This window comes from Impatiens glandulifera, chromosome 7 (assembly GCF_907164915.1).
Source record: "Impatiens glandulifera chromosome 7, dImpGla2.1, whole genome shotgun sequence".
Classification (NCBI taxonomy): Eukaryota; Viridiplantae; Streptophyta; class Magnoliopsida; order Ericales; family Balsaminaceae; genus Impatiens; species Impatiens glandulifera.
The window spans coordinates 14,809,960-14,828,702 of NC_061868.1; the positions used below are offsets into that span (position 1 = coordinate 14,809,960).

The window sequence follows — 18,743 nt, forward strand, 5'->3', positions numbered from 1 at the left end:
AACCCAAGACCGGTGGTTTTTACACCCCGACAGATAATCACAACCAAGGACCGAGGTACCTTAGAACCACGATCGAGGCTACTTAGCCCGGACTGATGGGTCCGACTGATGAAAATGAACCCAAGGCCTAGGACATTAGTCCTAAGGCCTGTTTGGTTCCCACTTTTAAAATCCAATTTTTTTTGTAATTTTGGAACCTTAAACCATTTTCTAAAAATCCCAAAAAATTAGAAAATATTTTTGGGATGTTTCCACACAGAAATATTTTAACAAATGCATGTTTGGGATCTATGTTTAAACTCGAATGCCTTTAAAAACTGATGAATTTTTCTCTCTAGTCAACGTTATCCGCAATAGATAGCAGCATTTAAGTATGATGTTACAATATTTTAAATAACGCTAAAATATATGCATGCCTGGGACTGCAAGAATAATCATTCAAATAAAACGTTATACTACGAAATTTGCAAAAGCCAAATTTATATGTAGAGACTGTTTTCAAAACGAGTACGGAAGATGAAATGCGAAAATCATTTTCCCGAGTATCACCAAACTACGAATTAAAAGAAACTTTAGTCAATACGTTTGTATACGAATGTCACTTTTATTGATTTTCAAAAATCAATTAACGATTCTGTTTCAAATAAATAATTTGTTTAATTAATTTAAAAAATGAATTTCTAAAAAAATCAAATTGTAGTTTAATTACCGTAAATCTCCGAATTATTTAAAATTGAACCCAAAATTAATTATTTTTAATTAATCTCAAAAGTTGTCAGAGATTATTTAAAAATAATGTTTTATTTTAAAAAAATAAATTCTAACATGCAAACTCATGTTCAAATTTTCGAAACTCAAGATTTCTATGGAAACCGACATAAAGGGTTTTTCTGAAGGTTACAATAGTGTTTGGGCCAGAATCAAAATCAATGTAAGATTGAAGGATGAACACAAATATCATCTCCATCCGATCAAATCGGAAAAAACGTCGATAATGGTGTAATTTGGATCGGAAATCGATGGACAAATTATAAATGTCATTCTAATTGTTACCTAAATTACTTTAATAAATTAAAATTTATTAAATTTTAATATATGCTTGTAATTCATTTTGCAACAAAGTGTTAATACTTTCCTCAATATTTCATTTTAAATGATTTGATACTTCTATTTCATAAATGTAAAATAAAATATAATTTTATACAATAAAAATTCACTTTTTACAATTTGTTTAAAAATTCACATTCATCATTTCATTTCGTTATTTGATTCAATATTTGTATAGAATTTGAATTTATTAACCATATCTTTAGTTTATAGCTTTCACCTTTTTAAGTGAATTTATACAATAAAAATTCACTTTTTACAATTTGTTTAAAAATTCACATTCATCATTTCATTTCGTTATTTGATTCAATATTTGTATAGAATTTGAATTTATTAACCATATCTTTAGTTTATAGCTTTCACCTTTTTATAATGTTTTTTTAAAATTTAGTTTTCTTATACTTCTATATTCAAACTCAAGAGAACACTCGAGTATTATTATACATTATATAATTTATTTCTTTAGACGAAAATATATATATATTTTTATTAATTAAATAGTTAATTATAAATACTTTATAAACCAAACAAGGCGTTAGCGTTGGGAAGGAGATAGAGCGTTGGGAAGGCGTTAATAATAACTGGCTTTAGAGCAGTTATGAAGGGGACAAAAAGGTGGGACCCACCTTATTTATAGAGATTCCTATTTCCTATGCCTATTTATTCGCTTATGACTTTTTTTTTTCTTTTTTTTTCTTTTTTTTTAATATATATTTCTGTTGATAAGTCTATTTTCGAAGGCCTATTTGGTATGTCCTTTTAGAATTCTTTCATTAATTCATACCATTTAAAATAGAAGTTGAAACTTTAAAATAGAAACTTATTTTCTAAACTTAATTTTATTTAGAATTATAAAAAACTTTACAAAAATATTAATATTTATTAAAATATAATTTATTTTTTTAAAAGATATAGAAACTAGTTTGATTGATGAGAAAAGAATTAGTTATATAAATAATTTATTTAGATAAAAATATTTAAATATAAAAATATATATAATATTGTAATAATATAATTAATAAATGAATAAATAAAAAATTATAATATATTATTTAAATAACTCTAAGAAAATAATTTTTAGGTTAATTTGAATTTCTTTATTCTATTATTAATAAAATATCAAATTACCCTTATTTTATTATTATAAAATTTAAATATTAACTACAAAAATAATATTTTAATAATGAAACTTAAATAATCAAAAATAAAAATCTATTTTTTCATCAACAAACATTTTGATTTCATAACACCTATAATACACAGCCTCAATTAAAAATAAAGAACTGATAAATTTATAACCATAATAATTAAAACAAAACCAAACCATATATATAAAATGTTTCAAAATAACAATCCCAATATCTCAAACAACAATAATCACTCTGGTTCATCTTAAATAACTTAAATAAAGAAGGATCAATCCTTGTTCAACTCTACTGTAAATTTCTCAAACCCTAAAAGAAGAAGAAGATATATATATATATATATGGAATGGGATTCTAACTTTCTTTTGAGATTAGCACCATTTACATATAGCCAAAAAAAGGTTTATAAAATTAAAAATCACCTTTCAACAAAAGAACATAGACTTCACAATTTTGTCATGTAACTTCGGCAGTTGTTGAATATCAATGGTTTCATCCTTAGTCACGTTACCAGAACCATCTTCAAACTTCACGAATTGACTCATTTGGGCGGCTGCTAAGTGTGCATAGAAGATTGGAGCCACTGCGTTTGAAACGTAATAAATATCAATCAATCAATTAACCAAAAGCATTTGAAATAACCAAATCTTATTATTAAAGAATGGAATAGCAATTAGTAGTACCAATTGATGTTGCTGTTGTGCTTCTCTGGTTCCTGAAAAAGCGAGTTTCATGTGTTCAATATTCGAACTGAAGCATTGTTGTAAAAAATAAAAACAATGAATCAAGACTTACGTATATGAGAGTGCATGGATTAGCTGTTGAAGTTTGTCAGGTTCAAAACCAATGTTATCAAGCAAGACATGATAATGTACGGGTCGAGAAGTTCCCTGCAATTTCTCATATATTAATGAACCAGAAATCGGGTTGAAACTATAATTCACAATTCAATGTCTATGTCTGAAAAAATCATATATGCATCTAAAACTCTTTTTTGAATATAACCAAAGGAAATATGTGGAATTCAAAGTAAAAGAGTATATTTGTCCAATGTCAACATAAATGGCATTGGCAATTCATCTATAACCAAACACAGCCTTTTGAGAAATTTTGAGGACAGACTTGGAAAATACTTCTTAAAAAATTGTTTTATTGATTGATTCATGACTATGACCCTATAAACTATTCATAGAACTAATACCTAATCCTAACCAAATAATAATAAAGAAGATAATTAAATTGTTTCTTTCTTTTTTGAAAATCAGGTTTTGTTCAATGAAGGAAGCATTGAGTGCGCTTTCCATACTAACATAACTATCATTAAAAAAGACTATTAAATGAAATATGAAAACTCACAATTATCCCAACATGAGAACACATGAAGAAGTCATAATTATGTGGATGAACAATTCCAGTGTCAACGACAGTGCCTGAGATTGACAACAAAAAATAATAAGATCGCTGCAGCATAAATCGAAGAAGAAATGAATCCAAAGGCTTATAATACAACAAAACCTGGCGGAACGTTTTTTTCAGCATTATTGGCTAGAAATAACTTTGTGTGGTGATTCTTTTGAGCTACAATGAAGGTGAACTTTGGTAGATCACCATCACCAAGGGCCTGGTAAGCCTGTTATAGAAGTTTTGAATTAAAAAATAAATAAGAGATCAAAAGACAGATGACCATGGCCCTCATAGTAGTTCGTTTAATCTTATAGCATAACAGACAAATGATGTGCATTAGGATTTTTTTGACATTTCAATAGTAATGAATATGTGAAGGAAAAAACCTTTTTCATTTGATCCAACTCCATCTTTAGTACGGTACTGAATTGAGATTCACCGACTCCATCTCTGTACAGAATCATAATTCAAGAAGTGTGTAAGCCAATCAAAATTCAAAAACTCTGTGAATGTGATACGAAAGATTTGGGGAACATGAGAAACAATCATTACAAATGTAGGTACCTAAAAACAATAATTTGAGCCGGCTTTCGATTTTTGCTCGTCTTATAGAAGTCTAAAAGTAGTTCCCTGCAGAAACAATCAGCATACAGGTTTCTCAACAGATATGAGTAAGTTTAATAAACAAGTAAGCAACTATTGTTAGTAAAGTCAATCTCAATTAACGCATTCCTTTTATGCAAGAAAATACCTCATCATTCCACCATCACCCCCATTTTCTAAAGGCTTGTACAAACATTCAATCATTTCAGCCTTTGAAGGTTGAGTTCGCATTGCTGCTCGATATCTTGATATTAGAGGAAAATGGAGAGAGCCGACGACCTATTTTTACAGATTTACAGAAGTCATCGAACAAAAATATTTGTCAAGATATTACACAAAAGAGTGGCTAAACATACAGCTGCTATGGATGGAATGTCAGAACCAGGAGAACCATGTGATACATCCATCCCCAAAATCATTGTTGGAATATCATGTATGAAAGATATTCTACTTGTTTGCTCAATGGACAACAATGAATTAATGCCTCCAACCTATAAAAAATAGAAAAAGAATTGGATGATGACATTGGAAGGATGGAGAAAGGTTTTTCTTTAAAATGAAAAGAAAGTTTACCTTGGTATTAATTTTGAGGAGGACATTTGATAAATATTGATCATTCATCTTGACAGGAGCAATACATTGGTTTGGAATTCCAAATGCGCACAAACATTTTCTTTTCCATGGACCTTTACAGTTTTATTTCTACAGATTATTACAAACTCCACATTCAAACATGAAGAAATGCTGGAAAAATCCTCAACTTACCATAAAGTTCAGAAGTTTTTCGATCTGGAATTACGCAGAGAATAAATTGAATATCACTTGGAGTTTTGGCCATGATCAGGTCAAACATCTTTTCAACACGAATAAAAGGGTTAAGCCTTTTGCTTGCTTCATCCTCATAAATAAGAGCAATTGGCCATTCAATATTCTAACCAGAAATAGAAAAGAGTGTTAAAATCAGATTAGAAGAAACAACTTTAGCAATTAAAAAGACAATATAAAGTTGGTTTTACCATTCCTTTAAACTTCGCACAGTTTATAAGCTCCCGAGAAACGGTAGTCAAGTCACTTCGGGCTGAAAAACAGACTACTGCCCATTTTTCTATATTTACAGGATTGTGTAAATGCTTCAAGTTAAAAAGGGAACACCCATAACATTAGAACAGGCATATCAAATATGACTATAAAATATGAAAAAGTAAAGAAATTTGAGAATACCCTTTTGTTAAAGTTCCACCTTCCATTACAAGGTATACATTCTTCATTTTGGCCAATTATCAACTAGATTTTAAAATAAAATAAAATTAGAGATTAATAATGGTAGGCAAATATTGGTGGGTATATTTCAAAGTACAAACCATAGGAGCCTCAAGGACACGACCATCAAGTTGAGTAAGACGTTTATCAATAGAAACACCACAAGCTTCCATTAGAGGATCCTCTTCATATCGATTATCTTTGATAGCCTGAATATATAAGTAATCATCATGAAAAGAAACAATTTTGGAAAGTTATATTTTGTCACAGTTACTTTTAAAATTGTCATAGTGAAAAGTAAAAGTAAGTTTGTTTTGCATTTGGTATGAAACGGGGATTGAAGTAGACGAAACTCTTTTAGGTGAAATGTGAATGAAGAAAAGGTAAAAATTGATTATTGCCACATTTGTAGGTTACTGTAGAAAAATATTTAGATGATAATTATTTGCCAAATGATTTTTTTTTAAAATTTTGTCACATTCTAAACATAGAGATACTGCAAGTTTCATAAAATTACAGCTCAGCACTTACATTAGTTATAACTCGAATGCGTTCTTGAGGCTTTTGTCTAGACTTTTCAACTAAAGATGCCCGTTGCGTCGGAGTTAGGGCCTTTTTGTAGCGTTGAAGAGCATCCAGTGAGCACAACTGAAAAACAAATGGTTACAGTCATTTTAAGGAAGAAACATCTTTTAAGGATAAAAATTCTTAATAGAGAAACATTACAAACCTCTAAAGGAAGATAGGTCGGGCGATTTGACTTTCCAACATCAAGACATGGCAGATAGGCTGAGTAAGTTAACGGAACCTTACGGTGCTTAGTATAATAATCATACACTGAAATATTTATAGGCTCATCATCTTCACCCAATTTCAATGGGAAACTAGAGAACACAAAAAAAATTATTATTAGATGAAGTTAATCTGTGCAATTCATGAATCTGTGCAGTTAATCAAAATACTTACTATAGTTGATTACAAGGCTTTTCACTGAAGCCTTGGATCTTATATCTTATATTGTTGTGAAGTGCCTTAACTTTCATAAACTTTAGCACCTTCTTAGCCTGCCCATTAAATTAAATTATGAATACAAAATCCCAATTGAGAATCATAACCAGAAAACTTAAATATCGTGAGGAAGTTATGTACTTTTTCCCAGTTAATTTGGTGAGCATCTCGTACAGATTGGTTCTTCAACAAAAAGTCAATTACAGGTCCAGGAGTTATAATCACAGTTGTGGATACATCTGCACCAATAAATTGCTCAATCAATTCAAAATAAGCAACCACTACAAAAGACTAACTAAAGCTAGTAAGATATTTAGTTATTTAAAAAAAATCATATCTTTTCAACCATCAAATCACTTAATACCATATTTAAAATAAAAATAACACTTCAGTAATTTAACCCCAAAAAAAACTCACTATTTCATCAAACAAGTTTTTTTATTTCATAACCCATATTTTTTTCCAAATAACCCCACATCAAACAAGCTCTAAGTTCAAAATAGAGTAACTAGAAAAAGACCATACCCATGTTAAGGGTTAAACCGCCTTGAGTTGAGATAAAGCTTGAATATAATCCTCTACAACCAACTATTCCTCCTCCGATATCAGCAAAATTTCTGAAATCATCCTGAAAGAACGACTGTCTTACGAGAAGACATCCCCTACATTGCAGAATGCATCAATACCATGATTCATGAACAGAAAACAGACAAATTCAGATAATTTTTCTTAGTTTACACAATTACCTGTTTGCAGATTGTTGTCTCAGAATAATGTCAAGAACTCTAAGTGCATCATGAGACATGGACCTTAATGGTACATTAGCAGCATAACTCAATCCCACTGTGAAAGTTTTAGATCGGAAAGATTGTTTTGTTCTTTTGCTAGACGATCCAATGGGACTTCCATGATCAGACATGGTTCCACTAAAGCAAATAAGTAATTTATTTTAGAAAAAACAAACATACACTACATTATAAAATTAACTTATAAACATAAACATGGAACAAACCGATTAACGAAGGACTCCTCAAGCACAACTGAGAACTCTAGTTTGTTACATGGAAGAGGTCCAACTGTGTATAAACACTTCTCTCCATCATAAGCCAACCTCTTTCCAGCAAGTTCAGAACTATATGTTTTATATAGTTGATCAATAATCTTTCTATTGATCTCCTTATTCTCAACCATCTTCTTATCTTCAGAACTAATTGTAACCTGCAAACAATAAATCATTAACAAAAAAACCCACAATGATGGTAAAGAGAAAAGATGAATACAGGACATACATGATACTGGTAGAATACTTCATCAACTCGATTTACTGAAACCTTAAAGTGGTTAGCAAGTAAAGAAATTCTACGTCCAGAAGTACCAACTCCCCTCCTTCTGATTATTTGATCTACTCTATGTTTAACAATGGATCTATCAGTTGATGGGAGCGGCGGTGGCGGTGGCAGTGATGAACGAGAACCTTGGGAAGACATTGCACTAAACTGTATATCAAACACATAGAATGTTAAAAGAGAAAACCCACAAAGAAGAACAAGAAAACCATTCTTTTGAACAGAGAATAGAAGTGAAATAAATACCTCAGTTTTTACTAAAGAACAAGATCAAGACTATCTGCTATAGGAAAGAAAAAGATGATCTTTTGTTAGAATCCCAATATATATATATGAAATCATAATGCAGCTAAAGATAAACACAATAAAGTTGTGAAAATCATAAGAAAACTCATTGATATCAAACTAATCAAGAACAAACGTATGCTTAAAACAACTCAAATACCATATAAGATTAGGGTTTCTTCAACTGAGAGAAGAATATGATTCTTAGAACAGCAAAATCCTTCTAAAGAGAGAGAGGAATTGGAATGCTTTGTGTACGTACTATGGAGGGAAACTTTCTTTTGTATATGGCTTCTTCAATTTGCATACACTTTGCCTGTTTTGGGAAAGACTTATTTCTTTTCAAATTCCATTATTTAGATTGTATAGAGGCTAATTATTTGAAAATATAATTAGGAATATTATCTTCCACCAATCTATTAATTAAAGTACTAAAATATTTATATTTATATTTATATTTATATTTATAATTTTAAACCAATATTAATATAAGTAAATCTCTTTGCAAATAATTTAACTTTTCATAATCTCATATAAAATAAAATTAATTGAAATTATTATCATCGTTATCTCTGACGTCATAGTCATTGTACGCCATCAAATTATTAATTAAAATATTAAAATATTATTATTTATTTTTTGAAATCAATATTTATTTATTAAACATTAGATTATGTAAATCTTTTAAAAAATACGTCATCTTGTATAATCTTATTTGAAAATATTATTCATCGTTATCTCCGTCCTTCAAATTTTAATCAAAATAATTTTATTTATTTTCTAAAATTAATATTTATTTATTAAATATTAATATTATATAAATATTTTCACCAATAATTATTTGAAAATATTATCATTGTTATCTCCGTCAATCAAATTAATCAATTTATTTATAAAAATATTAAAATATTTCTATTTATTTTTTAAAACTAATATTTATTTATTAAATATTAATATTATGTAATCTTTTTATCGCTAAGGACTTTTTGGATTCGGGTATTTAAATGATTTGTGATTTTTTTGTGTGGTGAGTATTTTTTTTGATAAAAAAAAAATTAAAATAATATTATTTTATATTAATAAATAAAAATAATAATAATAATAATTTAAAATATAAAATATTTTAATTAATAAATTAAATAATATGATAGAAAATAAAAAAAAATAATATAATATATTGTAATTATGGTTATTCAAATAACCAAAATTGGAAAAAGGCCTAACACAACTTTTTATAATCTCATATTAAATCAGATTATTTAAATCTCAAATAAATATTTTTTCATATATTTTTTATTTTATACTAATAAACTTAAATACTTACTCTAAAATTAAACTTTTATTTTCTTATTAATTATTTTATCAAACAATAATTAGGAATTTGGATAGTCTTATTTAAGATATAAAAGTATTAAGTTAAGTTTGGGCGGTTAATTTTTTTAAATTAAAAATATATATACTAAATGTAATTTAGTATTTGTAAATCTGATTATTTAAGATTATAATTTTATTTAAAAACAATCTCAAATAATTTATCAATATATTATAGTTATTCTCTCGATTATATTATTCAAATATTATTGAATAAGGATTGTTTTATATTTAACGCACACAAAAGGACAAGCCGCAAATAAGATTATTTATATTCTTAGTTAACCAAAATATATATAGCGTTATTTACTCAAATATTTTCAAATAATACAATAAATAGCTAAGTGGGATTATATAAGATTGTGTCGGTTATTAAGATTTTATATTGGATCTTATATTATGTGGATTAGATGTATAAGATATTTGACCATTTGTTGGATATCTAATCCTATATATTTAATAAATAATTTAATAAATTTGTTAAATCATAACTTTAATTAATATAATCTTTTAATTATTTTATTTTTAAAATTAAGAAGAACTAGCATACCACCCCATATCTATAACTCTGTTTCAATTCAAACTATTTTCAAATAAAATTGAACCCATGAATTAAATAAATCAGATTAGACCACATGTAACGTTGTAAAGATGGATTTATTATATCAAAACATATATCCATCTTATCATATTTTGACTATAAAATATATAAAATTCAAAACATTTTGACTAGTAACAATGATATGAAACTGTATGAGTAAACAAAAATATAAATTTAGTAGTTCAATGGATTCTCAAATAAGAATCAAATCATATTAAGGGATGAAGACAAATTTATTTACTAAAGTTTATTACTTACCCGATGAATTTCTGAATGAGAAACAATACATTCAACAAATAAGATTATACTTGACAACGAAATGAAAACAAATTACTAATCAAATCGAACTACAAACAAAAAGGAGAAAAGACATAGTGCAAGATTGCGTACCTGTTTGGGAGTATCGGCGCCGATGTATGCAAGATGAAATGGAGCGTATATCTGCAGTGCAGGAAAAACCTAGTTACAACGGTTCTTTATATAGGATTGGTCGGCGATTCTTAAGAAAACCCTAGTTACAACGGTTCTTTATATAGGATTGGTCGACGATTCTTAAGAAAACCTATTTACATTGAACTCCTTATATAGGATAGGTTAGCAATTCCTAAACCCTGTTGGTTTCGGGTTATTACCCTCGTATCCAATATTCTAAAATATAGGAAATAATTAACCTAAAGTAATAAAATCTATTTTATTTATTTCTTTAAATATTATTTTTTCCATTATATATTTATATTCCAAACATTATATTAAATTACTAATTTTTTCATCTTGAGCCGAATAATATATTATTTATTTGATAATAACCCCAAATAATTCATAGACGAGCAATTTTGGTTGATAGGCTAAACACTAAAAAGACTATATTAATAGCATTAAATAGCTCCCTTCCTACCATTTATTCATTGATGATGCTCATCCTTTCTTTTAAATTAAGATGATTTCTTTTTAAGGGGACACAATTTCTATTTTTTTTTTAAAAAAAATTAAAGAAAAACTCAAAACGCTTCATAGAACTGAATTCGTGACATTTCGATCTCTTAAATCGATATTTACCATTGGACTACATTGACAGGGTAAAAGAAATGGAACAACGGATTAAGCACATAGCCCGCAAACACACTTAACCGGACGCAAAATTTATCGTTCGACGGACTCGAATCCAAAACCTCAGAAAGTTGAGAATATTCACCTCTTTTTACCGATAAGCTAGAAAAGAGGATTAATGTCGCACCTCCTACTTAATTATTGTTCTTAATTATTGTTGTCAAGTGTCTTAATAAATTTTTATTTTTTAATTTTTGCTAGAAGTCAATATTATTCAACTAAATTTTCGTTAACATTCAAATAAGTTTAATAATACTATTAACTTTTTATCAAATATGAAAACAAAATTTGTATAAAAGAAACTATTAAATAAAAAAACTTAGATTATATCTCTAACTTATATCATTTAATTTTTATAATATAAAAAATTAGCATAATTATCGTAAACCTGACTTCGACATTATTTTAATATATTATAAATGTAAACTGAAAATTGACATTTCACCTCTTAAAAATCCGTCATTTGAGTTAAGTTAGTGATTTATTTAATACTTGGTTTTTAATATTATTATTTTTTACTATAATATAACATTAATAATTAAATTTTATTCATAAGATAGTAATATCTTAATTTAAGTGAGAAAAATGTATATAAGAGATTAAAATTCACAAATTCAAATTTCACATATCATAGTTGTGGGAGGGTGTAAGCGTGGATTATGGATGACAACGTAAATTTTTGTGCTTGAACTCGAATTTTATTTTACTATTTAACTCCGACCTTAACCCGACAGATATCTCTATTTCTATAACTATCACCGATTAATCAGGTACCTAATCTCACGAATACCCCATTATCCAATTAAGAGTGAATATAACTCCGTTAAATATAAATAATTTTAAAATTAATAATATCAAAAACAAAATTAAAATTACAAATAAAAGTATTAGTTACCTACGTGCTTGTGCTTGTGCTTGTGCTTGTGCTTGTGCTTGTGCTTGTGCTTGTGCTTGTGCTTGTGCTTGTGCTTGTGCTTGTACTTATTTTATAAATATAAAAGAATATAACAATTTTCTTACTATTATGTTGAAAGAAAAAGTAAGAGAATAAAAGTTAGAAAAAAAAAAAAAAAAGTTAAAAAGTAAGACTTTGTTTTGATTCAGGTTATTTAAATAACACGGTTATTTAAATGAATGGTGATGATTTTGAGGTGAATATATTTTCGGTAAAAAAAAACTTAAAAATTATTAATATATAATGATAAAATAAAAAATAATAATTTAAATATAGGGTATTGTAGTATTTTTGATAATAAATTAAACGAATATAAAAATACAGGGTCGGGGTTGAGTATGAAGAAGAGAAGAAGGTACTTAATTGGATACAGGGTCAGGAATGTGGAGTGTGTGAAACTCAAATCCGATACCCGATACGCGACTATATTAATATTAATATTTATTTATTTATTTATTTTGCTAAATATTAATATAACGTTTCACATCCTCATCATTATCTTCTTGTAATAATTATATAATTTATCTTCCACCCTCCACCTCTATCAAATTTTACTTTACTCACACTTCACTATTTTATACCGTTCTTTTTTTATTATAAAAAACTTATTTTTTTTAATTATTTTTTTATTTTCATATTTCATTTTCAACTATAAAACATTATCTCTCATCATTTTTTCATCTTCGTCTCTTTTTCAACATTTTTTATATATTTTATTATTCAATTAATAACAAAGTTGTTTTTCAACATTTATAACATACTTATATTTATATATATATACTTTTTTTATATTTCGATATTACTACTTTAAATTTATTATTGTTTAATTATTCTTAAATGTATTTTATAAATTCATTTTAGTAAAATACTAGAATTTATATTTAATTGGATATCTATCGGATTCGGGGTCGGAGAGTAAAATGAAAATCGGGTACGGGATGGGCACTTCACTACCGGCAAGTAAAGTACTTGTTGTCATCCCTAATTAATATAGTCGTTATCGAGTTTGGATTTTGGATGCTCCACATTCCCGATCCCGATCGAGTAATTTTCTTCTCTCCCCAACTCTAATCTCGAGCTCGATTTAAAATATTCAAACTCAACTATCGTGTACCCATGAATATCGGAGGTAACAGGGAAAAATTGGAAGTAGGCAACACCATTGTTCATTGTCATCTCTAACTAGAATCGTGCTAGATTCCTAAATAAATAAATAAAAATGACTTTAAAAAACCAAGTTATTATTTCAGGTACTTAAATACTTTTCCTAAACCAAATATAAATAATAGAAGTACAATAATATTTGTTTTCTAATTATAAAAGTTTTCCATATTAAATGTTTGGAATAATTTATATTTGTTAATCTTATTAGAAAAAATCAAAATAAAAACATAATAAAGTTTAAAATACTTTATTATTTATTATTTTAAAATAAAATCAATTAAGATAAAATATGAAATATATTATATATTATATTACTTGTTAAATAATTCTAAAGTTAAAATATCTTTGATTGAATTTTTTTTCTTTTGATTTTTGATTGCGAACCTTATGAATTTAATAAAAAGAAAATAATAATACCTAAGGTCATACTTATTATTATTTTATTAATAAGATAATATTACATATTTTATTGATACACAAACATAATATTTTTAATTTAAATTTAACATATTTAATAGTAAGTAAATAAGTTATTCTTAAAATGGTTAATTATTAATTTAAATTTTTACTATATAATCTATTCAAATATACTAAACTGATTAATAACAATTAATTGCACCTCTAAACCAAGTAAGGAAGACAAAGCAAGTCTAATAAGAAATATTGAAACTAAAAAGACTAAAAACATAAATTATCCAAAATTTGCATTAAGTTTGGAGTTTAGTCATAAAACTATGGTATCTTTCATGTGATGCTTTGACTTTGATTAATTTTCTCCATAATAATAGTAGTCTAATATAATCTTTTAGGAGTGAATAGTAATATTGTGTAACATATATAGTAATATTGTGTAACATATGTGTTTTAGTTTAATTGGTTTTAATATTTCTTGAATCTGACTTTTTTTACTTTGTTTAGAGCTAAGTGTAATTAATTTCCTTTTAATCTATTTTAATAGATTTTATAGTAAAATTTTAAATTAAAGAAAGGACATTCTAAATTTAAAATAGAAGGAAAATAATATATTAATAATAACCATTTTAAGAAGAAAATATAAGAATGCCATATTTACTTACAATCAAATATGTTAAATTTAAATAAGAATTAAAATATATTATTTTTAGTATATTGATAAAATATGTCATATTCATTCAACGATTAATAAAAGTAATAAAAATATTATGACAGTAAGTATTATTAATTTTTCTATTAAATTCATAAGCTACACTAAAAAAAAAAGTCCAATAAAAAATATTTTAACTTTTGAATTAATAATATAATATTTTTCAAATTTTATTTTAAAATAATAAATAATAATTTATTTTAAACTTAATTATGATTTTATTATATTTTTTTAATAGAATAAATATGCGTGTGCAAGTGTGCAAGAAAAGGGGTATGGTCGGAATGAGTAGTTGAGAAAGTACTCAATCGATCGGAATGAGTAGTGGAGGAAGTACTCAATCGAATTTGAGGAATTAGAGTGTGCAAAGTCAAACCCGACCTCATTTGTAGAAAAGGAAACGAGAAAAAGGAAATTTGGAATAGAGAAACAGAAAAAAAAAAAAATTATGTACCACGATCTAATTAGATGAAAAAATAAAGATTCTATCTTCTCTCTTTACTTACATTTTTTTTCTTTTTTAAATAGTGATGTCAAATTATTTTCTCTCATATTCCATTCTCCCAATTTTCCTTACATATATATTTCTTACAAATATTAATCTAATCTTTCACATTTTTTTATTATATACATCATAAATAATTACATTATTTATTTCCTCTCATCAAAACTCTACTCTTATCACACTTTATTCTAACTCACACTTCACATCACATTTTTCTTAATAACAAAAAAAACATTTTCACTTTCATTATTTTAAATCTTTAACTAACAAAATATTATTTCACTCTCAATACTATTTATTTTTAACTTTTTTTAACATAAAGTTAGATTCTTCGACATCTATTGTATATTTATATAGGTAAGCAATTTTTTCATTTTTTTTTAAATTTCGATATTATTAGATTTAAAGTTATTTATTATTTTATTATTTTTAATACTTACTTTGTAACTTATTTATAATAAAATATATAAATTCACACTTTAATCGGGTAATGGGTATTCGTCGGTGATAAAATACCCGACGAATTAGAGATATGGATAGAAAGAGAGATACATGAGTTTATTATCGGGATCAAGTAGTAAAATGAAAATCGTGTTCGAAGACGGGTACTTCACTACGCGTATCATTATAATAATTTATTTGTAATTTGATGTTGTATATATATAATCTGAGATTAGTCGAGTTACATTATTTTAAAATATTTTAAGTTATTCTCGAAAACATATTTGGTGTCTAATTCCCACAATTTTCAAATTATTTTCATATCGTTGTATTATTCAAAATATATAATATGTATTTTATCATTATAAGGTAAAAATATTGTACTGATTATTAGGATAAAACATATATTAAAGTAGCTCATGACAAATATTGTGTCTAAAAAATAAAATAAAAGTCACTGATTTTCCTTAGAAATATCTTAAATTAAAATTAAGGTGAGTTATGAGCAAAATAATTATTAAGAGATAATAAAAAAAACTACATTTTTTAATTATAAAAGAAAAGAAAGAAAAAATAACATCAAACTACTTAAAAATAAATGACATTATTATATAGTTAAAATGTGAGAAAATTATACAAATCATGAAGTTATAAAATTACATCAAACACAAACTCAAACATCAATTACAATTACAATTACTCTTTATTAAAAATAAAAATAATTCTAAATTCGGTAACTTCATCTGTTGCCTAATAATTTAGAGTATTATTTAAATTACAAAACTTCATTTTACTAATACAATGTCTCACCGAAAACCACACCACCAACTTAAATTAAAATAGTAAATATAAAAACAAATAAATTATGATACTTAAAAGGAAGTGTGATAAGATTTAAATTATATATAGAATTTATTCTTTTAAGACAAAATTATCACTTTCTCTTCTCTTCTTTTTTTCTTATATATATTTATATAAAAAAATATAAGAAATTATTTAGTAAATAATGTCTACAAAATAAAAACAAATAAACATGAACAATTTATAAATTAAAATTTTCAATGGAAAAGATTCAACTATAATTGGTTAAGAGTCACTTAAAAAAAACTCATTTGAGTTTTTAAACGATAAGTGTTAAAGTACAGCAAACCGAACGAACCAATTATATTGTCAAAATAATCTCTACCAAATATTTTAAACGATAGTTAAAATTAGTCTTAGCCAATATTTGATAAATAATGTCAAAAAATATCATATGTCAATGATAATTGACCATCTACGTATGTGATCAAAAATGTGAGAAACTTATACAAATCACGAGAAGATAATTATAAGAGAGTCTCCATATGAAATATTTATTTCAATATCTCTTTGTTGAAAAAAACTCTAGATCCGATAATTTCGTCTCACTTATTGTTAAGAAGAGGATGCACATGACTCGAGAATAGGGATGGAAATAGGTACTTGATAGTCAAGTTCGTGTATTTTAAATCGGATTCAGGGTCGGGCATGGAGAGTGGGAGAAGATACCCGGTCGAGTATGGGGTCGGGGATGGAGAGTGTGCGAAACTAAACCCGATACTCAATTATATTAATATTAATTTTTTATTATTAAAGTTTAATGTGTGACTTTTTAAATGATTCATCATTACAATTTTATTATAAATATATCATTTAATTTGATCTTTTATATATATATGTTAGATAAAATTAGACCGGTTCACAAAACTTAACATAAATAAATCTTCCATGCAGGAACAAAAAACCGGACCGGTCAAACAAATGAACCGGTTAAGAAGATTAACCGGTCAAGTTATTAAACCGACCAGGAACATTCGGAACATGACCGCACGAATAAAGGATCGACCAAAACTAAAAACCGGAAACACCAGACAGCCGATCAGCTAGAAGGCAAAGGAATAACCGGAAGCTGTCCGGTTAAAACCAATCACACCGGAAGCCATCCGGTGAAAAGTCAAATGACCGACCAGCACAAGAAGATACTTCGGGTATCTGTTGAGAATGATACCAAAGGAACAGACTGAACACTTCCATATCCATACAAGTCTGAGGAAAGTCTGCAGGCTGCAGAAGAAAGTTCTACAAGATCTTTCCACTTCAGGATAAATCAGAGGCAATCTTCCAAGCACAAACAACTGTCTAACAGACAATCACCATATTGAGTAAAAGACAAACCTAACAGGTTTGTCTTACACACTGGAAGAACAAACTGCCGACTCTGTAAAGTTGACCGCTATGTCAGAACAGTTGACCGCCAGGTCTGAATCACTAAACCTCTGCTCAGCCAATCAAATTCAAGGAAGTGAAATATGACTGTTGGCATATTTCACCTATAAAAGGAGCAGTTGAAGAATAGTAAATGCGGGACATGTGAGATACGTGAGACACAAGAGATTTCAAGAAAGACACAGTGAACAATTAATAAGAGTGTGTTCTCTCTCTAGAGAAGCTTAAGTGCTAAAGTTGAAGTGTGTATTTACAATTTCGGTGTAAATTGTACGGGTGTTATCGAGCAGGAAATAAGTCTCGATCGGATTGTATTTGTATTCCTTAGTGAATATCCTTCTCGCGGTTTCGAGAGGAAGGGGTGACGTAGGAGTTTTATCTCCGAACATCCATAAAAATCTGTCTTGTTATTTACTTTCTGCTGGTTCTACATTCTAACCGACCTGTACTAACCTACCTACACCGCTCTAACCGACTCTACACTACCTAAACCGAATCACCAAGTTACAAAAGCCGACCCATCAATTTCTAAACCTGTCCTATTTAAAACCGGTTCTGCCTATCATATAAGTGGGCTGCTTCAACCTGAAACAAACCTCTTCCGCGCTTGAACCTAGTTCAAGGGTTTGTGACAGTTTGTGTGGTATTGAAACCCCGGTGTTAATCTTTAACAGGATTAATCACCACCCTTTGAGTGAAACGCGCTAACCGGCCCAACCCCAGTCCTCCAGCCGCGACCTAGATCCTAACACTTTATATTTTAAATTCAACATCAAATTTGATGAACACGAGACGTTTTAACATTAATATAAGTTCAACTTTTTAACTAACTAATATATATATATATATATATATATATATATATATATAATGATGCTGAGTAAATGGATATTTGGGTCGAATTGTAGGTTGACGATCACCCATAAACTTAAAACGGTTAAAAATAAAATTAAAAATGTTATCCGTAATTTTTTTCAAGGTTTTTTATATTATTACTTGTGCTAAATGCTAGTTATCATAAATACACTACACTCCAACTTTAAATTTCTTATATTTCCAAAAAGAATATTT

The 18,743-nt window shown here is 27.3% G+C and overlaps 1 protein-coding gene across 2 annotated transcripts; it reads right to left on the bottom strand.

Annotated features, from left to right (window-relative positions):
* Window positions 1-2,611: 2,611 nt before the first annotated feature.
* Window positions 2,612-8,417, bottom strand: LOC124946181 (protein argonaute 16-like). 2 transcript variants are annotated; one of them, XM_047486752.1, is made up of 24 exons: window positions 8,319-8,417; window positions 8,120-8,156; window positions 7,817-8,023; window positions 7,540-7,745; window positions 7,274-7,453; window positions 7,053-7,189; window positions 6,669-6,766; window positions 6,486-6,583; window positions 6,250-6,403; window positions 6,051-6,167; window positions 5,621-5,728; window positions 5,481-5,543; window positions 5,276-5,389; window positions 5,025-5,190; window positions 4,833-4,945; window positions 4,616-4,750; window positions 4,408-4,538; window positions 4,221-4,286; window positions 4,043-4,106; window positions 3,768-3,882; window positions 3,609-3,682; window positions 3,048-3,142; window positions 2,936-2,967; window positions 2,612-2,835 (listed from the first exon to the last, which is right to left on the bottom strand). In XM_047486752.1, exons 3-24 carry the CDS (start codon window positions 8,012-8,014, stop codon window positions 2,678-2,680), a joined length of 2,622 nt encoding a protein of 873 aa, XP_047342708.1. In that variant the 5' UTR covers window positions 8,015-8,023; window positions 8,120-8,156; window positions 8,319-8,417; the 3' UTR covers window positions 2,612-2,677. The 2 variants fall into 2 exon arrangements, with proteins under 2 accessions (XP_047342708.1, XP_047342707.1); XM_047486751.1 differs by having other exon boundaries at window positions 8,120-8,153; window positions 8,319-8,397.
* Between the last annotated feature and the right edge of the window lie 10,326 nt (window positions 8,418-18,743).

Excerpts from the sequence above, each read along its gene's own strand:
- LOC124946181 (XM_047486752.1), bottom strand. The coding sequence starts at position 8,014 with ATGTCTTCCCAAGGTTCTCGTTCATCACTGCCACCGCCACCGCCGCTC. Across the intron at positions 6,168-6,249 it reads CGACCTATCTTCCTTTAGAG|TTGTGCTCACTGGATGCTCT; the intron begins GTTTGTAATGTT and ends TTTGTTTTTCAG. Across the intron at positions 5,191-5,275 it reads GTGCGAAGTTTAAAGGAATG|AATATTGAATGGCCAATTGC; the intron begins GTAAAACCAACT and ends ATTTCTGGTTAG.